This window comes from Pelodiscus sinensis, chromosome 1 (assembly GCF_052426305.1).
Source record: "Pelodiscus sinensis isolate ZL-2025 chromosome 1, ASM5242630v1, whole genome shotgun sequence".
NCBI classification, from domain to species: domain Eukaryota; kingdom Metazoa; phylum Chordata; order Testudines; family Trionychidae; genus Pelodiscus; species Pelodiscus sinensis.
The window spans coordinates 244,855,561-244,879,172 of NC_143052.1; the positions used below are offsets into that span (position 1 = coordinate 244,855,561).

The 23,612-nt window shown below is 47.8% G+C and overlaps 1 protein-coding gene across 3 annotated transcripts in view; it reads right to left on the minus strand.

The window, feature by feature from the left end:
• Window positions 1-23,612, minus strand: part of COL4A2 (collagen type IV alpha 2 chain) — a 248,635-nt gene that overhangs the window by 62,900 nt on the left and 162,123 nt on the right. For 2 of the 3 annotated variants that reach the window (XM_075918575.2, XM_075918576.2), the window contains exons 13-19: window positions 13,069-13,113; window positions 11,853-11,915; window positions 10,104-10,148; window positions 6,460-6,513; window positions 5,338-5,404; window positions 4,527-4,637; window positions 3,684-3,839 (exon numbers count right to left, since the gene is read on the minus strand). In XM_075918575.2, the coding sequence (XP_075774690.2) occupies window positions 3,684-3,839; window positions 4,527-4,637; window positions 5,338-5,404; window positions 6,460-6,513; window positions 10,104-10,148; window positions 11,853-11,915; window positions 13,069-13,113 (541 nt within the window). The remainder of the gene's footprint in view (window positions 1-3,683; window positions 3,840-4,526; window positions 4,638-5,337; window positions 5,405-6,459; window positions 6,514-10,103; window positions 10,149-11,852; window positions 11,916-13,068; window positions 13,114-23,612) is intronic. The other variant, XM_075918574.2, reaches the window with a different exon arrangement.

The window sequence follows — 23,612 nt, forward strand, 5'->3', positions numbered from 1 at the left end:
GTACTTTTCTTGAAATCTGTCCTTCCTCAGCTTTCATTACATTGTCCTCTCCTGCTTTACTTCCTCCCTCTTTAACTTCTCTTTCAGCATGTGCTTTGGAAAATCTTTCTTCCATTGATATCCATCCTTTGTCCAGGGACAAGAGGAGGGGAGAAGAGAACAGAGGATAGGAGAGGGCCATCTCTCACACAACCCCAAATTCAGTTATCATCCTTATGCCTCTCCACTGCAGATCAGTCTCCTTCCTGAACTAAAAACTCTCGGCTTTCTATATGACATTGCCTTATTGATGTCCACATATCAGTTTAAACTTAACAAGGACTAACCACAACTCTTGCTTGTACCTTTCAAAACATAATAATTTTGTTTTGCATCCTTTGGGTTTTCCCCCCTTTCTCATCACCTCAAATGTAAGTATTTTCATTTCCTAAGTTCTCCACAGCTTGTCCCCTCTCGTCCTGTAGATTACCTAATTGTCATCTTGCACCTCTGCTCTGTCAGGGTATGTCTGCACTAGCTCGTTAGTTCGAGCTAGGAAGGCAAATGAGGGCAACCGGGGTTGCAAATGAAGCCCGGGATTTAAATATCCGGGGCTTCATTTGAATGTTTCCGGGCGCCGTCATTTTTAAATCCCCCTTAGTCCGAACTCCGTGACCACGGCTACACGCGGCACGGAGTAGGTAGTTCGAATTAGGATCTCTAAATCGAACTACCGTTACTCCTCGTGGAACGAGGATACTTAAATCCCGGGCTTCATTTGCAACCCCAGTTGCCCTCATTTGCCTTCCTAGCTCGAACTAATGAGCTAGTGTAGACATACCCTCAGTGTCACCAGCTGGCCTTCATCACACACTTGTTTAATTTTAAAACTAGCACTTTTGTGCTTTCTCCAATGTTAACCCTCAGACTTGGGATGAGCTCCCTGTAAGCGTCCACAAAGCCATCTCATTGCCCCCCTCAAAACTCTTTGCAATGATGCCTACAAACAAACAACAAAACCCCAACAGTTACACAGCTGTTGTACTGAGGCCCCTGCTTATCATGTTGATCAGTATTGTTTCATGGGTTCCTTGCGCATCTCCCCGTTTTCTCTCAACTTACACTGATATTGCAAGCTCTTTGGGGGCAGTGACTGCATTTTTGTTGTGTATTAGTACAGCATCTGGCACCACAGACTCTAAAGCTCAGAAGTGCTGAATTAATAAATAATTGCAGTATTATTGATATGCAGTATTTGCTGTACCACATTTGACACATTACATTTACAAGCATGTCTAAACACCTAAAACATACAGTTCCATGGTAGATTAATGGCAACCTTTTGAAAGAAGAGTATGTGTCATAGGTTAACTCTTCAGATTCAATCAATGCATATCCCTTGTCCCCTGCTGGGCCAGAGGTTTGCTTGGTTCAGTGGAAAGCTGACTGTAAACTATCTAAGTTCATAGTTCTTTACATCTTCCTTCCAATTTCTGGGGTTTTATGGTCTGTTTAAACTCATGGTAAAGCTTGGAGCAGCTTCAACACTGCTCTAAATTTCATAAACTGGCTGAGGACACATCATCATACGCTGAGACTTCCCTAGGAACACAGCATTCCAGATACTCCTCTACTGTTGTGGTGGGGTGCTTTGAAGTAGCTATTCCATGTTAGGGGAATGCTCAGCAGACCGCTTAGGATACCTGTGTTAGATGATCTACTGTATCACTAGCCAGGATCTAGTCCATCTAGTCTAGTCTAATTCTGAAATTTTAAAAATACTACTGAAAGTCATGTTTTAGGTCCACATCCTATACCAGATTGCTGGATTATTTCCTTTTAGTGGTGGAGAGAGAGCCATACTAATCCTGCTACTAGATGTTTTGGTATCTTTTCAAATGATCATAAGATATTGCTCATGAAGCAGAGACATAGTGGGGTTGGACAAAACTGAAATCCGATGTTTTACACCATTCTTCTTAGGCAGATCACAAAGAGTAAAAGCGGGCACCTTTTCCTGAAGCAATGAAGGCAATGGCAGATTTTCATGGTCAATGTATAAAGAAGACCGCTGGAGGAGATGGTGAGACGCTACAGACTTAAATATAGGTGCTAGAATGGGGGGCACTGGTGCACCTCCTGGCTTGAAGTAGTAAGACACGGCTTTCTCCTTCAGAACATCACTTGGTCCAGTATCACTGATTAGCAATACCTCAATGATAGCCAGAGCCCTGGTAACTGTCCCAAGCACCTGAGTGAATGGTGCCTGGATGAAAAGCTGGTTACAGGCACCGACGCTCTGGACTGGAGCAGAAATAGTGGGTGCTGAGCACCCATTGGTAGGTCTCTTTTCCCTTCCCCTCCTGTCTGCAGTGGGTCCCAATGATCAGTTTTTCCCTGTCCCGCTCCCCCGCAGTGTCTGTGGCACGTCGCCAAAAAGCTGGGTGATGAATGGCCCAGATGCTGGAGTGGAAGGGGTGGGACCACCCCCTTTCAGACACTGAAAAGCTGTTCTGCAGCCCTGCCTGGTGGCTGTTTGAGAGAGCCTAGCTGGGGAGGTGACTTCTACTCTCTGCCTCCTCCCCAGCCAGGCTCTCGCAGGCAGCTGCTGGCCAAGGCTGCAGAACAGCAACCAGGAGAGGCCAGCATTAAAAGGGGCTCCCTACTGCTCCATGCCTGGCACCCTGCCTGCCAGGGAGAGTGGCAGAATGTGTGGGGGATGGGGAGAGGTACAGTGGACAGATAGAGCATCTCCCCCACACAGATACCATTGGGTGGGAGAGTGGGGTGGCACTGAGGCTAGATGCAGGAAGGCAGATATGTAACCCTTCCCTTTAGATTGGGCCCGCCTACTATGAGGAGGCACCAGTTTAATAGGGCACTCTCGTAGCAGGGGGTGGAACAAGGGTGGTAAGAAGTGGGGCAGGGGTGGAACACTGAGGGAAGAGGTGAGTTGGGGCACGGCCTAGGATGGAGTGTGTGTGTGTGTGTGTGTGGGTGGGGGGGGGGGGTGATCACTCTCTCCAACCTGTGAAATCTGGAAGTTGATGCCTATGCATCTGATAGCTAAAATGTAACTCAGCAAGAAGATGTGATGCTGATAAAGAAAAAAAGGAAATACTGAAAAAGGTAAAAGGTGGCTGAAAAACTCAGGGCCTCAGTACTCCTAGACAACTAAATAATGGTCAATGTCAGCGCTGTTTAAAATCTTTGGCTGGCCAGAAGGCTACACCCACTCCTGTCCCATTCTAGACTAATGGCTCATGTTTGCCACCCTCATACTTAATTGTGGACACAACTACTTGAAAAACATTGGAACAAAAGGAGCCCTAGCAGTAGTGTATCCCTTATTGCTCAAAATTTGAGCAGGGCAAAATTTCTCTGTTGAAAACTGCAAACCAACTAGTCGTGTTCCGCTGTTTGTTATTAATGTTTGAAAACCAGGTGAACACATCTTCCTTCCTGTGTTTCTTTGTCCTTTTGGCACTCTCCCTCCTGCCCACGTGTGCGTAGAACCACTAACTCTCCTCCACATCCTACTCCTGGCATTGAACACCCATTCTTCTCCCAATGTGACCTATTGACATGACATGCCAGTAGTTTTCTTAGAAAATGATGAAACAACATTTCTGATTCCCTATAATTAAACCTGTTCATTCTCCGAATACCTTACTGTTTGGCACTCACAAATTCTGGCCACTCACCTGCAATTCCTGGAGGGCCAGGTGGGCCAGGTAATCCTGGAAGTCCAGGTTTACCATCACTACCACGTGGACCTGGCTGATATGCTGGAAAACCTGATTCTCCACGGAAACCTTTGGGACCCATTTCCCCAGGTAACCCTCTCTTTTCAGAGTCTTCTGAAATGAGAATAAAGCAAACAAGAAAATGAAAATGATTTATTGAAACTGCTTCCAGATTAAGAGGTTTGCCATGCTAGGTTAGAGAGAAGAAGTAGCGTAACTACTCCCATCAAGTAAGGAAACAGTGCAGGTATTTTGTATATAGTGAAAATAGCACTTTTCACTTGAATATGTTAGCAAGGTATAAAGGTATCATTACCCTGTTTGCAAGTGACTTGCCCAAATTTGCACCAGACAGGAATTAGGGATGTGAATGGTTAACTGGGTGATGCTTACTGGTTATGGGTAGCCAGTAGGGGCTAGAGCAGCTCCTCCCCCACTGTAGGCAAGGGGCAGTCTGGTAGGGCTTGCCATAGTTGGGGGCACCTCAGCCCAGCCAGAAGAGTCTCCTCCCACAGTGAGGAAGCCACTCCAGCTCGGCTGTGGGCCCTCTTCCTGACCTGGGTTAAGCAGTTAATCGGATTAATATAATGTTTAATGGATTAAATGGGATTTTAAAACCTTAACAGGACTGGAATCCAGGTCTCCTTATTCCCAGTCCAGTTCCTTATCCATCAGACCCTGAACTCCACATGCGTCTTTGTATGTATTCCTGCCCCACCTCCCACATAATTCTGACCAAAATTGGAGCTCAGCAGATGATTGTGAGTCAGTATTTAAGGTCATGAAATGCCAGAATATTACCAGGAAAGCCATTGGACGGTCCAGGCTGACCAGGAATGCCAGGGTCTCCTTGGTTCCCTGGGTCTCCTGCAGGTCCAGGAACACCTCGAAATCCTGGCTCTCCTCTTACACCTGAAACACATCCCCATCCCAAAGAATACCAGTTAGTTTGCTGATCTTTCTCACACACACAGCACTGTGCATTTTTCACTGCTTAGACAACTATAATTCTTGAAAGATGAGGCTGGATGGGACATGTAACATGTCTCTCCCTTTCTCTGCTTTCTTACCTACTCCTCCCCTTACCAATAGGTGTCAGGTCCCTATAGGTGCTGACTCCATGGGTGCTTGGAGACTGCAGCACTCACAGAAAAAAACACCACCCAGCAGCACCCAGCAGCATTCCCACCCAATCAGGACTAGGGATGTGAATGGTTAATCTTATTGGGTAATGCTTACCGGTTATGGTTAACCAGTGGGGGCTGAAGCAGCTATCCGCCCACTGCAAGCAAGAGGCTATTCTAGTCCCACAGGGCCCAACATGGATAGGGGGCATTCCAGCCCACTAACTCATGCTGAAAACATGCCTTTTTTCCCTGAGTGAAGACAAGGCTTAAGACAGATCAAATCTAAAACAACTTCCCTGAAAATAAGACAACTTCACACTATTAGGGAGTTTGTACGCTACTGTTTGAAATGAATAATGCATATACAGACCAGCTTTACTAAAGGAGTAGAGTTCTTTACATTTCAGGCTTTTGCTGTGTGGGGGAGGAGGGAAAATAAAGATAAGCTACCAGCATTACAAATGTTCTGAGCAAGGAAGACATACCTTTTCTTGGAATGGGATATGGAGTATAAACAGGAGGTCCTTGAATGCCTCTCTCACCCTGCTCTCCCTATATAAATAGATAATGAACTGTCAGGAGTATGCCCAATGCCTATGCCATTTTGTGGGGAGGGACAATTTGAGCATGCGTGTCCATTGCATGGTATACAGGCACCTAATAGAATTTTCAAACTCCCAATGATTTTTATTTCAATGAGATCTTGGCTGTGTCTAGATTACATGGCTCCATCGATGGAGCCATGTAGATTAGACAGATAGGCAAAGGCAAATGAAGCCGCGATTTAAATGATCGCGGCTTCATTTAAATTTACATGGCTGCCGCGCTGAGCCGACAAACAGCTGATTAGCTCAGCGCGCTAGTCTGGACGCTCCCCTGCCGACATCAAAGCCCTTTGTCGGCAGCCCCGTTATTCCTCGTGGGATGAGGTTTACCGAGGCTGCCGACAAAGGGCTTTGATGTCGGCAGGGGAGCGTCCAGACTAGCACGCTGAGCCGACAAAGAGCTGATCAGCTGTTTGTCGGCTCAGCGCGGCAGCCATGTAAATTTAAATGAAGCCGCGATTATTTAAATCGCGGCTTCATTTGCCTTTGCCAAAAAAACAAATCTACATGGCTCCGTCGATGGAGCCATGTAGTTTAGACGTATCCTTAGAACACTTTTTAAAATCCCACTGGATGCCTATCTTCATTTATAGGCACCATATATCTTTAACATCTGGCCCTGAGTTGCCAGCAAAAGCTTTGTATTTTTCTTCATTCATACTATCTCTTCACTGATTCTTCCACTTGTTATGCTCGTTCTGCTTTTTCATCATTCATCCATATTTTCCCACTCACCCGCTCTCTTAATCATTTTGGGGCATATTAAAAAGTCACCTTCTTTTCTTCTCCTTCCCAGTGTCGGTTAAGCACATTTTGTGAAATTTTACACCTTCCTTTGAAGTATTTGGGTACTGACAGAGACCAAGGAGCATAGGTAAATTGCCTCTTCAATTATGGTAACAAAACTTACATATTTATTCTAATGAACAGGTACAATACAAGAAAAATTATGTTTGGTTTACTAATTCTGACATAAATTAGTATAGGAAAGGAAAGAAGTACCTTCATTCCTTTAGGACCCCTGCTACCTGGCATGCCATCAAATCCTTGAAAACCCTGAAATATATATTAAAATGGTTTCCTTTTTCTAAATCAGACAAAAAGTGAAGATAATTTGTTTTAGGATTTTTCAGCAGACTAGCTTATTTCTAATATTTTAATCTGTCACAGCAATTGTTTTAAAAGCACGGGAATGCTGGTTTCCTCTAATATAGTTAAGGTGTGTGAACCATGCAGTAAAGCTGAGAGGTTTGTCACCCTCAAGATTTACTCTTGGGTGTAGCAATTGAGTTCTACCTTTCTGGATTTTATGGTATATATTCTGTATGGAGGGTCAAACCCCAGCTCTGGTTCAGGCCTAGTATGTAGCCTACTTGGAGGAATACAGAATGGTCAGGAAATGAAACTGTTCAGCAGTCTTCCCTCTAAGCTGAGTGGCAGCACAGGTGATTAATTAGCCCTGCCCAGTCAGAGGCTCAGGGCTTCCTGCACAGAGCTGACTGACTGGGCGGGGTTGATTCATCACCTGTGAAGTTGTGCTGGGGCACAGCTTAGAGGAAACACACTGCTGTCCAGCCCTTAGAAGATCTTGAGATGGGAACCTGAATTCTGCACCGATGCAAAGCGAGGTAAGAAGGCAGCAAATGGCCTTTCTTCTCTAGTCCGTTCCAATGGTGTTATGAAGACTATGCACATGTGTAATGCTGATAAATGGAACCAAGCCTCAGACATCCAGAGCTTAATGCACAAGCTTCTACCACTTGAGCTAAAAGCCAGCTGGCACTCAGCTAAGGCTGTAAAACACTCTCATTCTCTCTCTCTCTCTCTGTAAGTGATCTAGGTGCCACTACATGAGACTGTGAACCACACCCCAAAGGGTGTGTGGGTTCTACATGCACACTGCCTCTTTTACTCTGCAACAGTGGGGTTTCTTCCAGATGTCATCAGCCAGAGAAATTGGTCCAGAATAGACCAATGAGTTATGCCTTAGAAATGTCACTCTGATAATGAAGTCATTGTTATACTTAGGTTGTGAGTGCATGATGGCTGGAATAATTTCTTTATTATATGTTTGTATAGTACCAAGCCAGAATTTGGGATGAGGCCACTAGGCACTACTACAATACAAAATGCACTACTTGTGCCGATCACGCAATTACACTACTACTGTCTATAGGAAGTGTTTGTGATAAAACAATCTCGAAGGAGAATTTTAATTAATTGAATGATTTATTGTTTTTACTAAAACAACGAAACCTCCAGAGCCTACCTATACTAGCCTTCTGGCATACATCTGAAGTGCCAGTGTCAGCACCAGTATGTTGTGTCCCACTAGTGTATATTTCAGTCGATGAAGCTGTGCATGGGAAAATACCAACCTTCACTCTTCTCCTGTATTCACTGGGTTTACACCAGTGTAATTCTATTGAATTCAACTGAGTTACTCCTGATTTGTTCAGGTACAAGGGAGAGAAAAATCAGAATGATTATATGTTATTTAAACATTTTTCTAGAACTGAATTGTAGATGCAAAGGCCAGGTGTGTATTCCAGAAAACAGAACTTCTGAAATGTTAGTGGTAAAATAATGATCAGATCCTCAGCTGCTGTAAAGCAGTAAGGAACCACAGAAGTTAGTGCAACAATTTGCATTTGCTGTGGATCTCAGCCAACAATTTTAAGTACAGCCTTCTAAAAACAACGAGCGTACTGAACTCCTGAATGGAGCAGATATCTCAGTAATTGGCTTCAGAAAACACTTACCAGTTTTAAAGCATTGCTCTATGCCACAACACTCTCCAGCATACCACAAACTAACCCCCAGGGATCAAAGATATTTTACACAATGGTAATATATGTCAAACATTGCCAAACTAACAACTGTTATACAATAGGTGCAAAATCTCTTTCACGCTAGGTGGAGCTGTAGATCTAAAAAGGAAGCCAGGAGTTTCCTAATTATCATCTACTTTTAATGACATTGAAAGGACTGAGCTATAGTTCTTCTTTCTTTCAAAGGAGTAAAAAAATTAATTTAAAAAATATTATTGCTGGTGAATAGCATATCGGGAAACCTATTCCTCCAAATGTCATTTGCCAGTTACTTCTCATTAAAATAAATATACCAAAATATTTATCAGGACTCAAACTCAAAAAGGGATAAAAGGGCTAATAAATGATTCTGACATGGGTACAGATATAAAGACTCCTTGGCTGTGACTGCACTGGCAAGTTATTCCGGAAAATCAGCCGCTTTTCCGGAAAAACTTGCCAGCTGTCTACACTGGCCGCTTGAATTTCTGGAAAAGCACTGACAATCTAATGTAAAATCATCAGTGCTTTTCTGGAAAAACTATGCTGCTCCCGTTCGGGCAAAAGTCTTTTTCTGGAAAACTGTTCCGGAAAAGGGCCAGTGTAGACAGCACAGTAGTGTTTTCCGCAAAAAAGCCCCGATCGCAAAAATGACGATCGGGGCTTTTTTGCGGAAAAGCACGTCTAGATTGGCCATGGATGCTTTTCCAGAAAAGCGTCCTGCCAATCTAGACGCGCTTTTCCGAAAATGCTTTTAACGGAAAACTTTTCCGTTAAAAGCATTTCTGGAAAATCATGCCAGTGTAGACGTAGCCCTTAAGTAAACGGAAAGAGCCTTTAAGTACGGAAAGAGTACTATTGACAATTTTCTCTCTTCTAGACCAACCATTTTGACAGTCGCTTAAGAGCTATGGATTTCATCCAAGTTTTGGTATTCCTTGCTGTCAGGCCTATTCTTAAGTATAATCAAGAACCAGAGATAAACCATTTATTCCTGTAGCCATAGACTTATTTGAATATTGTATGGGCACTGTTTAGAACACTGATATAAAAAGAGGGTTTTTTTTCCCACACAAATAAAAAATATGAGAGTTCCAGGTATGATGGCATTTTATTTTAGATATTATTGATTTTTTTTTATGGACACAGAAAATCAGGAAGGATTTTTCTCAGGTTTTCTCCTCTCTCTCATCTGGTTTATGTCAGAAATTGAAGATGGAGCTCAAAATTCAGATCTCTGCAACATCTGTGAGTAATTAAAGTATAGTATGGTATAAAAGAAATTATGGAACTCATGTCAGCAATGAGGGGAACTATGAATACAACATTTCTATAGCACTCTGAAAACATATTCCTAAAAGGCAATACAGGCGTTCAAATACCAGTATAACTTAGATCAGAATTTGATATGTACAGTATATGTGTGGGATAAACCTTGATTTTCAATCAGAGAGTTTAAATATAGAAGTCAACCATAGAATATTCCACAGGATTACTTATACTGTGCAAGGCTGGCCTTTTATGATGTAATTTGATAAAATGTTAAACGTCGTATATACATATTGCTGAACCACTTAAAAATTAAAAGTTCTAACGTCTGTGGTGTTGGTCATGTTACTTGTCTGGAACAAGTTATACATTATAAAGAGCTGTGTACACTCACAGCACTGTGTAAATAACAAATCAGAATGAACTGCTTAGAATAAATTCTGCATTGATATTATGCTGTTATTTTAGAGGATAAATCATACATTTTCCCATAGTCTGAAGATGTCAGTTCATATGTTAAAAGCAGCATGCTAGAAACAAAATCTGATTTTCAAGCTAAATACTTACTTTTTCTCCATCTGGTCCTGGGATGCCATTGATACCAGGTAATCCCTATGAAAATACAACATCATTTGCAGAATAAAATGAAATGCTAACAAACAAATCTTTTAATCTTTGGACCTTCTAAGCCAGGGGTGGGCAATAATTTTTGCCCGCGGGCCACTTCAAAAGTTTCTTTAGTAGCCTCGGACCACCCCAGAAGGGGCAGGGTATAAACAGAAAGGGGTGGGGCCTAAACGGGAAGGAACAGGGCTACCCCACCCCCAAACCATAACTGATCTGGGAGTTTGGGAGCCCCTTTGCCCCTTCTTCCCACTAGGCACCCATGCCCTGGAAGTGGCTTGGCATGCTTCCCCACCCCAGGCCAATCAGGGCCTGGGGGCAGAGGAGCACAGGAAGCTGCCTCTCGCCCTGTGAGGAGCACGTGAAGTGCCTCAGGCTTCTCCCAGGGGCAGGGCAGGGTGAAGGAAGCTTCATGTAGCTCCCCCACCCTCGGGCCCTGATTGGCCTGGGGGTGGGGGAGCGCGCAAAGGCTCAGAGCAGTGAGCCTTCAGAGCAATGAGCCGTGCTTCAAAGCGCCACATGCTCCTGGCAGGGTGGGAGGAGGCTTTCACGCTCCCCCGCCCCCATGCCAATTAAGGTCTGTGGGCAGGGGAGCGCCTGAAGCCTTGTCCGCTCTTCCCACTCCCTGCAAGCAGTGTGTGGCACTTTGAAGCACCGTGCGCTGCTCACAGGGTGGGGACAGAGCGGAGAAGGCTTCGGGCACTCCCCCGCCCTCCCAGACCCTAATTGGCCTGGGGGCGGGGGAGCAGCAGTGCCTCTGGGCCAGATCCACCCACTTGGTGGGCCTCATCCAGCCCGCGGAGGCCCTTTTGCCCACCCCTGTTCTAAGCTAAAGTGTGCAATATGTTTGAGCTTTTAAAAACACTGACCATACCAATAAGAAAGCACAGTACAAACAAAACAAGCTTGCTTGCTTCCTTCCTTCCTATATTGTAAAACCACTGTAAAAATGTTATAATCTCTGAGGATACATCTACACAAACAGTGTGTCTACACTGCAAGCCATACAATAATGGCAAGCTGGAGGACTTCTTTCTCCGACTTCTGGCAACCCTCATTTTATGAGTAAGGGAAGTCGGAGTGCTCTTCCTTTGACTTCCTGCTGTGTAGACAGTGCCAAAAGCCAGGTTAAGCTATTTCAACTTCAGCTACGCAACTGACATAGCTCAAGTTAAATAGCATTTTCTGACTTTAGCCCTGCTGTGTAGACGTACTCTGAGTGTTTTTGGAAATATTTATATTGCCTATCCTTTCCACCATATTTATTTCAGAAGTTGTATTTTTCAATCAATTGGATGCTATACAATCCTTGCACCCAAACATGTTTAGGTTTTCTTGTAGGGTGTATGTGAATAAAAACAACAAGGGTGAAAATAATTTGCCTTTGTGAGGCGAGCTAAGAAGGGGATGGAGAAATGGAATACTGCCCCAAAACAGCAAACAGGCCATAGGATTTCAGCACAGACGTTTGTAGTCATTATAGGCTGCAGTATTGGCTATAGATCCTGATCTGGAGAGGGTTCTCGTCACTTCATATGAATGCACCGGCCTCTCCCTTTTCAGTCCCACTAGGCACAAATAGGTTGCATAACCACTCCCCACACTTGGCTTCTGATTTGCTCCAACATCTATAACACAGGCTTTAGATGAATCTCTGCATTGGGTGATTTTCATCTTTAATGAACAACTTACCCTCTCTCCTGGGTAACCCATTATTCCATTTTCTCCCTTTTCTGCTGAAGATGCAGGTAAACCCTAAGAAACATTGCAGATGAACTTACATGAACACATTATGTTTACGGAATGTGTACAATACTGTATTTATGAAGAGAAGAGCATTACACTGCATGCAGAGGCTGAATGCAAATGAAAGCACATGGTGGCTGTGTCTACATTGGCACCCCTTTCCGGAAAAGGGATGCTAATGAGACCAGTCAGAATTGCAAATGCCGCAGGGGATTTAAATATCCCCCGCGGCATTTGCATGAACATGGCTGCCGCTTTTTTCCGGCTCGGGGTTTTGCTGGAGAAAAGAGCCAGTCTAGACGGGATCTTGCGGCAAATAAGCCCTTTCAAGTAGGAATAAGGGATCTTCCGGAAAAGGGCTTATTTGCCACAAGATCCTGTCTAGACTGGCGCTTTTCTCTGGCAAAACCCCATGCCGGAAAAGAGTGGCAGCCATGTTCATGCAAATACCGTGGGGGATATTTAAATCCCCTGAGGCATTTGCAATTCCGACTGGTCTCATTAGCATCCCTTTTCCGGAAAGGGGTGCCAGTGTAGACACAGCCGGTCTGTGTAAACATCAGACCTGAACCTGTAGTTCATACGAGAGCTAAAATCTACACAAAGTTCTGTCTGTTTGCTTCATAGGAGAGCTAAGTTCAAGCCCTCAGAAATATGGATTTTCTCACATCTGTTCACACAGACACACACAATTTTTGTAAATGCTTTTGTAGTTGCTACTCTGAAGAAAACCCAAAGCAACTGTTTTTAACTGGATAACTAGCTAGCCATCTCAGCTCTCATCCACATCCTAGTTTCAAATGGATACTGAGAAAATATAGATATATTGCCATCCAAGTTCAATAAAAATGAGAGAGGCATAGGTATTCTTCACTTTTCTACACAGACATAAATACAAAATAATTCTACTGAAGTCAATGAAATTATACCTGTGAAAAACTAGTGTGAAACCAGATTAGTATTTACAGTTTATCAAGTATACACTAAAGGCAATACAGTCTAAATTCCAGCCTCGCCTGCAATATAAAGGATATGAAGAGAAAAGCTGATACATTGAGTTAGGCTGTTCTATTTCTATCCTATACCATTACAAAGGTAGAATGTACCAATATTAGCCATAGCACCAGGCTTGTTTGTTTTTGGTTTTGTTCAATTGACTTACTGTTTTTCCAGTTTCTCCAGTTTCTCCTTTTAATCCCTTTTCACCCTAACAATGACAAAAAAAAAGTTATAAATATTCAAAGATGTTGGACATTCCCAAGTACACCAAGCTTTGTAATGCAAAAAAGAACGGTTACTTACCTGTAACTGTTGTTCTTCTAGATGTGTTGCTCATGTCCATTCGAAGTAGGTGTGCGCACCGTGTGCACCGCGTCTTCCGGAGCGTTTTCCCTAGCGGTACCCGTAGTGCCTGCAGGGCGGACCCTGGAGTGGTGCCGCCATGGCGGGGCATAAGTACCCCTGCCAGCGCTGCCCCACCTCAGTTCCTTCTTGCCGGATACTCCGACGAAGGGGAGGTAGGGTGGGAGTCGAATGGACATGAGCAACACATCTCGAAGAACAACAGTTACAGGTAAGTAACCGTTCTTTTCTTCTTCGAGTGGTTGCTCATGTCCATTTGAAGTAGGTGACTACCAAGCTAACCCCACGCAGGAGGGGTCGGAGCAGTCATACCACCAGAGTCATGAAGAGAGGTGAACAATAAACGGATTTATTCGAACAATCCAACACGGATAAGGCACATATTAACAACAATGACAACAGAACATATTTACATATTTACATTACAGATTCGAGAACTGCAGAGCCCACCCCTGCATCCTCCCTGGCCTGCTGTGCTAGCGCATAGTACGCCGTAAACGTGTGAAGGGAAGACCATGTGGCCGCCCTGCAAATTTCCGTGATTGGTACCTGAGCACCAAAAGCTACCGAGGACGCCTGCGCCCTGGTAGAGTGTGCCTTCACCCTGGGTGGGGTTTTACCAGCCAGTTGATAACATTCTGTGATGCATTACACCACCCATCTTGATAGCTTTTGTGTCGATATAGGCGAGCCTTTCACCCTTTCCCCAAACGCAACAAACAATTGTTGGGATTTGTGGAACGGCTTGGTTCTCTCAATGTAGAATGCCAGCGCCCACTTAGCATCCAGGGAGTGAAGCACCCGCTCCTTAGGGGAGGCGTGAGGTTTTGGGAAGAAAACCGGGAGATAAATCTCCTGGGACAGGTGGAACGGTGACACCACCTTTAGGAGGAAGGCTGGATGAGGCCTGAGCCTTACGTTACTATGTGAAAAAACAAGGTAGGGCGGGTCGACAGTTAGCGCCCTTAACTCCGAAACCCTTCGAGCCGATGTAATGGCCACGATGAAAGCAACCTTCAACGAGAGGTGCTTCAGTGAACATGTTGCCAGTGGTTCAAAGGGGGGTAACATAAGCCTGTGGAGGACCACATTGAGGTCCCAGGCGGGAAGCGGGGCCCTCACCGAGGGATACAATTTTTCTAAACCAGTAAGAAACCTTTTAACCACCGGGTTAGAAAAGAGGGAAACTCCTGTCGTACGAGCATGGAAGGCGGAGAGAGATGCCACATGGACTTTGATAGAGGAAAAGGACAGGCCACTAGACCGAAGCTCAAAAAGATAGTCAAGGATAGCCAGAATAGGAGCTGAGGGTGGGTGTACTCCTCTCCGGGACGCCCAAGACGAGAAGCGCCGCTACTTGGCAGCGTATGACTATCTAGTAGAGGGTTTCCTGCTACTGAGGAGCACCATCTGAACCTCCTGGGAACATTCCCTTTCAGGTTGGTTCAACCACCGATAAACCACGCCGTTAGGTGGAGAGACCTGAGATCTGGGTGAACCATGGTCCCCTCGTCCCAAGGCTGAGTTAGCAGGTCCCAGACTGAAGGGAGTGCTATTGGGTCTTGGGTAAGCATGTCCACTAGGATGGGGAACCAGAATTGCCTGGGCCACGTGGGGGCTATGAGAATGATCGTGGACCGAAATGTCTTCGTTCTGGTCAACACCCTGGAAATTAGGGGAAACAGGGAAAAAGCACAGAGAATGCCCTCTGGCCACAAAGCCGTCAGGGCATCCCCCAGGGAATATTTCCCCAGCCCCAGCAGGGAACAGTAGTTCCGGCACTTGGCATTGTGCCGAGGCGAACAGGTCTAGGAGGGGATAACCCCACCTGCGGAAAACATGACGCAGAACAGAGTCCTTGAGCGACCACTCGTGGGCTCCAAAGGATCTGCTCAGCGTGTCTGCTAGCAGGTTTTTGCACCCCAGGAGGTATTCTTCCTGTGGCGTGATATCGTGCCTCACACACAGGTGCCAGAGTCGCAGGGCCTCTTTGCAGAGGGGAGGTGACCGTGCCCCACCCTGCTTGTTGAGATAAAATACCGCTGCTGTGTTGTCCATACGAACCAGGGTCGAGCGGTGAGAGAGCCTTGGCAGAAAGGCTTCGCAGGCTCTCCTCACCGCCCGCAATTTCTGGACGTTTATGTGCAGGGTTCATTCGGAGGGGGACCAGAGGCCTTGAGTCCTGTGCCACCTCAGGTGTGCTCCCCAGCCCAGGTCGGATGCATCGGTGACCAGCGTAAGGGAGGGGGGAGGGGCATTGAAAGGAACCCCACTGCGTACCACAGTTTCCTTGGTCCACCATAGGAGGGAGTCCAGAATTTCTGGGGGCACTGTGATTATCGAGTCCCAAAGACCCCTGGATTGGCTGAAGGCCTGTGCCAACCATGCCTGCAGGGGTCTCATTCTCATTCTGGCATAGCGCACCATGTACGTGCACGCCGCCATATGGCCCAGGAGCCTGGAGCAGACCCGAGGGGTCGTGATAGGGGACCGGATTAACCCTGAAATCAGCTCCACTATGGAGAGGAACCTGCTCTTGGGCAAAAACGCTCTTGCCACCCTTGTGTCGAGGAGGGCTCCCACGAATTCTATCTGCTGGGAGGGGGTCAGGGATGACTTTTCGTTGTTTATCATGAGCCCTAGCTTTAGGAAGAGGGCTCTTGTGAGTGCCACGTGAGCTTCTACCTGCTCGTACGAGCGACCTCGGATCAGCCAATCATCGAGGTACAGGAACACGTGCACCCCTTGTTTCCCCACCACCATACATTTTGTGAACACCCTTGGTGCTGTACATAAACCAAAGGGGAGCACCATAAACTGAAAATGGTATTGGCCCACCATAAACCTGAGGAACCTCCTGTGGCTGGGCCTGATTGCCACGTGGAAGTACGCGTCCTTGAGGTCGAGAGTCGCGTACCAGTCTCCTAACTGTAGCACTGGGATGACCGAGGCCAAGGTCACCATTCTGAACCTGTGTTTTATGACCGCCTTGTTTAAATTTCAGAGGTCCAAGATGGGACGGACTCCTTCCTTCGGTTTGGGGACAACAAAATAACGGGAGTAGAATCCCCTTCCTCGCAGATGCGGAACCTCCTCTATTGCCCCTTTTTCGAGGAGCGCAGACACCTCCTGGCACAGGATGTGTTCGTGAGGGGTGTCCCTTACTAAGGACGGAGAAGGGGGTTTTGAAGGCAGTGGGCCCAGGAATGGGATAGTATAGCCTCCATTTACTATGTTCAGAACCCAGGCATTCAATGTGATTAGAGCCCATGCATGGGCAAAAGGGATAGCCTGGCCCCAAACGGGGGGCCAGGACGGGAGACTGGTACGGGACTCTTGAAAAGGGCGTCAAAATTGGGGCTTGCCCTGATGGGAAGGACCGTGGGGACCTCCCCGCTGGGTATCTGACCTGGGGCGACGACGTCGACCCCTAGCCCCCTGGGGGTGCGCAGCTGCCCCAGAACCTCCACCGGACGCCCGGGAGCGGCGCCTCTAGTAATCCCCACGAGGGACCTGGGGCTGCGCTCTCCCCTGCTGCCTATAGGGCAGCTGCCGATGCTGTGGGGCCGGCGTGTGGATGCCCAAGGACTTTAAGGTGGACCTTGTGTCCTTTAGGGTATGGAGCCTAGAGTCAGTGTGCTCCGAGAACAGAGTTTTGCCTTCGAAGGGCAAGTCCTGGATCATATGTTGCACATCCGGGGGAATTCCCGAGACGTGGAGCCATGCCCCGCGACGCATAACAACTCCAGTCGCCATAGTGCGGGCAGCCGAATCAACGGTGTCCAATGACGCCTGGAGAGCGGTTCGTGCAATGACTTTACCCTCCGAGGCAATGGCCGCGAACTCCTGACGGTCCTCCGCTGGGAGTCTGTCTCTGAACTTTTCGACAGCCTGCCAGATATTAAAAGCATACCGACTTAGCATCGCCTGCTGATTAGCGATGCGGTGTTGTAGTGCCCCTGTGGCGTAAACCTTACGGCCCATCAAATCCAGCCGCTTAGGCTCTCTTGCCTTTGGAGAAGGACCAGGCTGAGGGAGCCTTTCCTTTTGGGCCGCGGCCTGGGACCCCGGGATGGGCTGTGAATACAGGTATTCATGCTCCGAGTGCGGGACGTAATAACGCCTCTCGACCCCTTTTAAGGTAGGGGTCAAGGTCGCCGGCGTTTGCCACAGGGCATTAGTAATTTTGGACACCGTTTTGTTGAGTGGTAAGGCCAACCGCGTAGGTGCGTCCTCCGTGAGGATGTCCACCATTGGATCCGTGTCCTCAGTGACAGGTTGCACAGGAACGGCCAGGTTGGAAGCCATGTGCCGCAGCAGATCCTGGTGCGTACGGGCATCAATGGAAGACAGACTTGGTGCCGGGTCTGCTAGTGGCTCGTCCGGAGACGACGATGATTCTTGAATTGGCACAGGAGCGGTTGTTGCCAACTGCGGTGCCGGTTGGGCAACTTGTGCCCCCAATGGATCCACCTCTGGTGCCGATGCCTGCGCCGCTGGATCAGGTTGCGGCGCCCAAAGTGGGGAGGGAGGGCCTGGGACAGGCACGCCGATGGTTGGGAACAGTGCCCTGAAGCCTCCAACCCCAAAGAGGGGGGCAGCTGACCTTGCCACTGATGGTAGGCTCAGGGGGTCCAAAAAGGCCACTGCGGATGCGGGGGCCATGTTTGCTGAGTGTGGTCCCGCCGGTGTCTGGACCTGGACCTGTGGGCCGAGGATGCTCCCGAGGACCCCGATCGGATGGAGGTGGTGTCTGAGTCCGACGAGTAATTGGACTCCAGCCAGGGTGGAGCCGAGGAGGAATGCGGGGCAAACTTAGCCATGGATTCAGGCTTGCCCGCATGAGTACGGTGGGGCCGGACAATCTGCGGCACCGGGGGACCCATGCCCGGTGCCGGAAGGCTTGTTGATGGTTGCTGCACCAGGGGACCCAGACCCGGTGCCGAGAAAGCTGCTGAACCCAGTTGTGGTACTGGATGCGAGGTAGCCAGCTGCTGCACCGGGGTGCCCAGGTCCGGTGCCGGTTGAGTTGCCAGCAGTTGAGGCACTGGGGTGCCCAGGCCCGGTGCCAGTTGAGTCACCAGCAGTTGCGGCACCGGGGTGCCCAGGCCTGGTGCCGGTTGAGACGCCAGCAGTTGCGGCACTGAGGTGCTCAGGCTCGGTGCTGGATGAGTTGCTGCCATTGGTTGTGGCACCGAGGTGCTCAGGCTCAGTGCCGGTTGAGTTGTGGCCAGCGGTTGTGGCACCGGGGTACCCAGGTCCGGCACCGGAAGAGACCACTGCGTCGATGCTGGTGCCGATAAAGGCACGGAGACGGATGCTGGCTCTTGGGCTGGGCATAAACTTCCCGCAGTCAGCGCCCGTCTTGAAGTCTTGTGGCCCTGGCATTCCTTACCCCCAAGGGGGAAGGACAAAACAAAGAACCTATCTAACTACAAGAACTATTTACAGACAACTGTGAGAACGGGAACCATTAGCTAACTAAGAGAGAGAGATAGAGACGCTCCAACGACCGTCACGGCGGTAAGAAGGAACTGAGGTGGGGCAGCGCCGGCAGGGGTACTTATGCCCCGCCATGGCGGCGCCACTCCAGGGGGCGTCCTGCTGGCGCTACGGGTACCGCTAGGGAAAACGCTCCGGAAGACACAGTGCACGCAGTGCGCACACCTACTTCTAATGGACATGAGCAACCACTCGAAGAAGAACTGCAGGTATTTACCAAGAGTAAAAGCATTACTATTGAGTTCTGATCAATAATATGCTTGTCTTTAAAACGCATGTGTCATAAGTAGTTGTAATGGCTTGTATTTGATAATTTGTTGGGAATTAATTTTTAACGTAATTTTTTTCTGAAAGAGATACATCGCTCCATATTACTCATTTTAAAATCATGTGCAAATATCCCTAACTCACATTAAAGGCTTAAATCAGTCTTCTTCATGAGGAGCTCAGATTCTATGATTATGACTGTCACAGAAATCCCTGCTAATAATATAAATGTTCCCAACTCTATCCATTATAAAGGTGAGCTTAGCTCTGATTTTCTCTCTTCGTTCCTTATTTGAACCGTGATCAGGCCTCTCCATCTCCTTTTATTTTATTTTTTCCCTAGGAAAGAGAAGTTACTTTGACATTTATTTTCTTTTCCAACATAATACATTTGTTTCCTAAATCAGTCCAGAGAATGTGTTATGTAACACTTATTACAAACCCACTCTCAGCATGGATGAACTCTTTCTATCACTGTGCATGAGGAAATTAGTTATCTAGGGGAGCAGTAACTACTACATTATCCATTCTACATTGTGCAGGACTTGAGTGCTCCTTGCAGCTTTAAAAACAAACAAACAAAAAAACAAACAAACAAACAAACAAACAAACAAAACTGAGTAGTCCTCTAGCACCTTGGGGTATGTCTACACTACAGTGCTAATTCGAACTAACGCGTCTAGAACTAAAAACTAGTTCGAATTAGAATTTTGCTAATTCGAACTAGCAAGTCCACATTGAGTGGACCCTGAACAGGGCTTAAGGATGGCCGGAAGCAGTGCCGGCAGGGCATCAGAGGAGGACTTAGGGTACGTCTACACTACAGCGCTAGTTCGAACTAACTTAGTTCGAATTAGTTAATTCGAACTAAGCTAGTTCGAACTAACGCATCTAGAACTAAAAACTAGTTCGAACTAGCGTTTTGCTAGTTCGAACTAGCAAGTCCACATTGAGTGGACTCTGAACAGGGCTTAAGGATGGCCGGAAGCAGTGCCGGCAGGGCATAAGAGGAGGACTTAGAGCGTGGAGATGCTGTCTCAGGCTAGCCGAGGGCTGCGCTTAAAGGGTCCCGACCCCCACCCCGGACAGACAGTTCTAAGGGGTGCCCCGCTTGCAAAGCAGTCTTGGCTTGGATTGCCCGGAGTACCCACACTGGGCACATCACACCACTTGGCCATCAGCCCGGCTGCACTTGCCGCAGGCTGCCATCTGGGGAGAGGGGGCAATCGGGGGGCTGCAGGAGAGCTTCCACCCCCAGAAGCCAGCAGAGCCAGCCCAGTCCTCCCCATCAGGGGCTCGTACCCCATTCCTCCCTCACCTTCTTCCACTTACCCTTCCCTAGCCCCCCTTTTTATTGATGTACAAAATAAAGATAACGTTTCTTCCAACATTGACTCTGTCTTTATTGAACAAAACTGGGGGAGACTGGGAAAAGGAGGTGGGAGAGGGGAAGAGAAAGGCTGGGAGAGGGGAGGGCAACTGAAATGATCAGGGGTTGGGAACAGGTCCCAGATGAAGAGAGGCTACAGAGACTGGGACTGTTCAGCTTAGAAAAGAGGAGATGGAGCGGGGACAGGATAGAGGTCTCTAAAAGCAGGGGTTGGGTGGAGAGGGTGCATTCAGAAAAGTTCTTCCTGAGTTCCCATAAAGAAGGACTAGAGGACGCCAAAGGAAAGGAATGTGTATCAGGCTTGAAACTAGTAAGAGAAAGTTGTTCTTGACAAAGCAAATAGTTAACCTGTGGAACTCCTTGCTGCAGGAGGCTGTGAAGGCTACAACTAGAACAGAGTTGAAAGGGAAGTGAGATCAAGTCATGGAGGTTGGGTCCATGGAGTAGTCTTAGCCAGGGGGTAGGAGTGGTGTCCCTGCCCAAAGTTTGTGGAAGGCTGGAGAGGGATGGCACGAGACAAATGGCTTGGTCACTGTCTTCGGTCCATCCCCTCCAGGGTCCCTAGGGTTGGCCGCTGTCGGCAGACAGGCTACTGGGCTAGATGGACCTTTGGTCTGACCCAGGACGGCCATTGTAAGCTCAGGGCTCAGGGCTCAGGGGTCTCAGTGGACCCCCTTGATTTTCATGCACACCTGCTCCTGGGTGGCCAGGCTGGCAGCTCTCCTGCCCTAGCCGGCCACTTTCCTGTGCCTAGTGCGGAGATCGTGGACGAGGTCCACGATGTCCGCGCTAGCCCAGGAAGGTGCCCGCCTCTTGCGGTCCAGGGCAAGCTCCCGGGAGCCGCCAGCCTGGTCCCAGGAAGAGGGGGTGGGCTGGGGGACATCGGGTGGGTGGCTCTGTGCCGTGCCAGGTGCAGGGTCTGCTGGCTGGGTGCTGGCAGGCTTGCACCTGGCACGGGCACCGTAGCCAGCCCGTGCCCCTTTAAGGGGTCCGGGGCCGGGAGGGGGGCATAGAGTTTCCCTGGTGTTGGCCAGAGTGGCCACCAGGGAAACCTGGGGAGGGCTAGCCTCCCACTAGTTCGAATTAAGGGGCTACACACCCCTTAATTCGAACTAGCTAGTTCGAACTAGGCTTAATCCTCGTAAAATGAGGTTTTCCTAGTTCGAACTAAGCGCTCCGCTAGTTTGATTCAAATTCGAACTAGCGGAGCGCTAGTGTAGCGGCTATGAATGTTAGTTCGAACTAACGTCCGTTAGTTCGAACTAACATTGTAGTGTAGACATACCCTTGGAGACTAACCAATTTTTATATATATATATGGAATATCTTTGCTTGGTCTTTGAATCATCTATTCTCCACGCTGCGTCCTATACTAAAGGAAGCCTTTCTCTTTATAGGTGGCCAAAGCCCACTTTTTTTTAGTACAGGATGCAGTGTGGAGAATAGGTGATTCAAAGACCAAGCAAAGATATTCCACATGCTGAACTTCAATTTGGAAGTCCAGCTATTACAGCCAAGAACTCACAGACTATGAGTATCTGTCATTGTGCAGTTGTTCCTGATGAGGATGACAGTTGTACAGGGTAAGACTTAAAGATCTCCTTCTGCGAACAGGCAGAGGGCTCAGGGATGCATAAGAGTTACAGGTATCCTGGGCTTGTTATTTGCCTTCTGGTTCACCAAAGTGGTGCCATGTAAGGTTTCTACTGAAAGCCTGTGTCACACTGGCCACTATAATCGTTAAGAAATGTACGTGTGGATAACATGAAAACAGCAGTATACAAATGTGCACTTGTATGTAATTATTTTCTTAAGGCCTTGTAGTTAAAAGCAGGTCACCCAAAGGTAGCATGTCCTTGAAATGACTCCTCCAAAGAGGAGGTAGAGACACTTCTCTCGCTAGCTGACCATTGTGTATTGTGTGTCTCAAATAGAAGTCTATTAGAATGCTGGGACAAATTATAAGGAAGATATTGTGGGGATTTCAGGAGGAAATTTAACAGGAAGAGAAAAACTACAGCAAATTTGGGAAAAATTCTATTTTATAAATGAAGAAAAAAGGATTCATACAGGGCTCAAAAAGAGACCCAGATTCCTTCATCAAAGGAGACAAATTGCCAGTGGGCTTGATGTTAAGAAAGGAGGATCTCAGACAATGCTGTGGGCAGTACTTTAGGGTAGATGGTAATTTACTAGAAAAGAGGCATTTTGTTTGTGCACTTTATGCTTTAGTAAGGCCTTTCAAGAAAAACAGTCAATATGACACTATGTGATTTTAGCCCTAAATACAGGTTGTACCTCCGAAAACTGGCACTGTTTGGTGAGGCAGTGGACCACAGATGCTCTTGTACAAGAATGCCTGGGAGCCTAAGGGAAGGAGGGCTAGTCGGGGCCAGGGGCAACAGGATTGACAACCTGGCTGGGGGCAGTTTAGGGCTGGGGCCGTAGTTACCCACAGCCCCTGTTGGTGCAGGGCCGGAGTCCTGCAGGACCACGGGGATGGGGTCAGAGCCCACGGCAGTATGAGGCCAGAGTAATTTAAATCATTGTTCTGGGATGGGGCTGTGGATGAAGTTGCACCAGGGAGAGAGCTGTCCCAGTCCACTCTCATCACAGCAGCTTGGGACCAGTTAGGAAGCTCCTCCTCATCACCACTGGAGCCCCAGCAGGCACAGCTGGGGAAGAGGTGCATGTCCCCTGGTTAGGGCAGATCCAGGTTCATCTGCCCCCTGTGCTTCCCAGTCAGAGTGAGAAATGCAGCAAACTGTGCACTTTCCCCTCACTCCCTGATAAAGGGGAATAGCCAGTAATGTTCCCATATGAATAGGAAGGGGGAGTTTCTCCCTGCCCAGGGAACTTGGGAGGGGTGGGAGGTTCGGGGTTGGGGCAGTCACAGCCAGGTGGGGCACATCCCCAGCTAGGCACTTTCATCTATCTGGTGAGTCTGTCTCTTTTCTGTATGGTTTTATGTGCATTCGTATGAATGGGTGGAGTGGGGAGCTTCAGCTCCCCCCACCCTCCTTAAAGGGCACCGTAAGGGGGGAGGCTCGAGGACGGGGCATTCTCGGATGGGGGGAGGGAAAGCATACCTCCAGCCAGCCCTTTTCACCTTCCCGGTGATTTGGTCTCTTTTCTGTATGGTTTTATGAGAAGCAATCCCATTCCAGGCATATCCCATTGTCCTG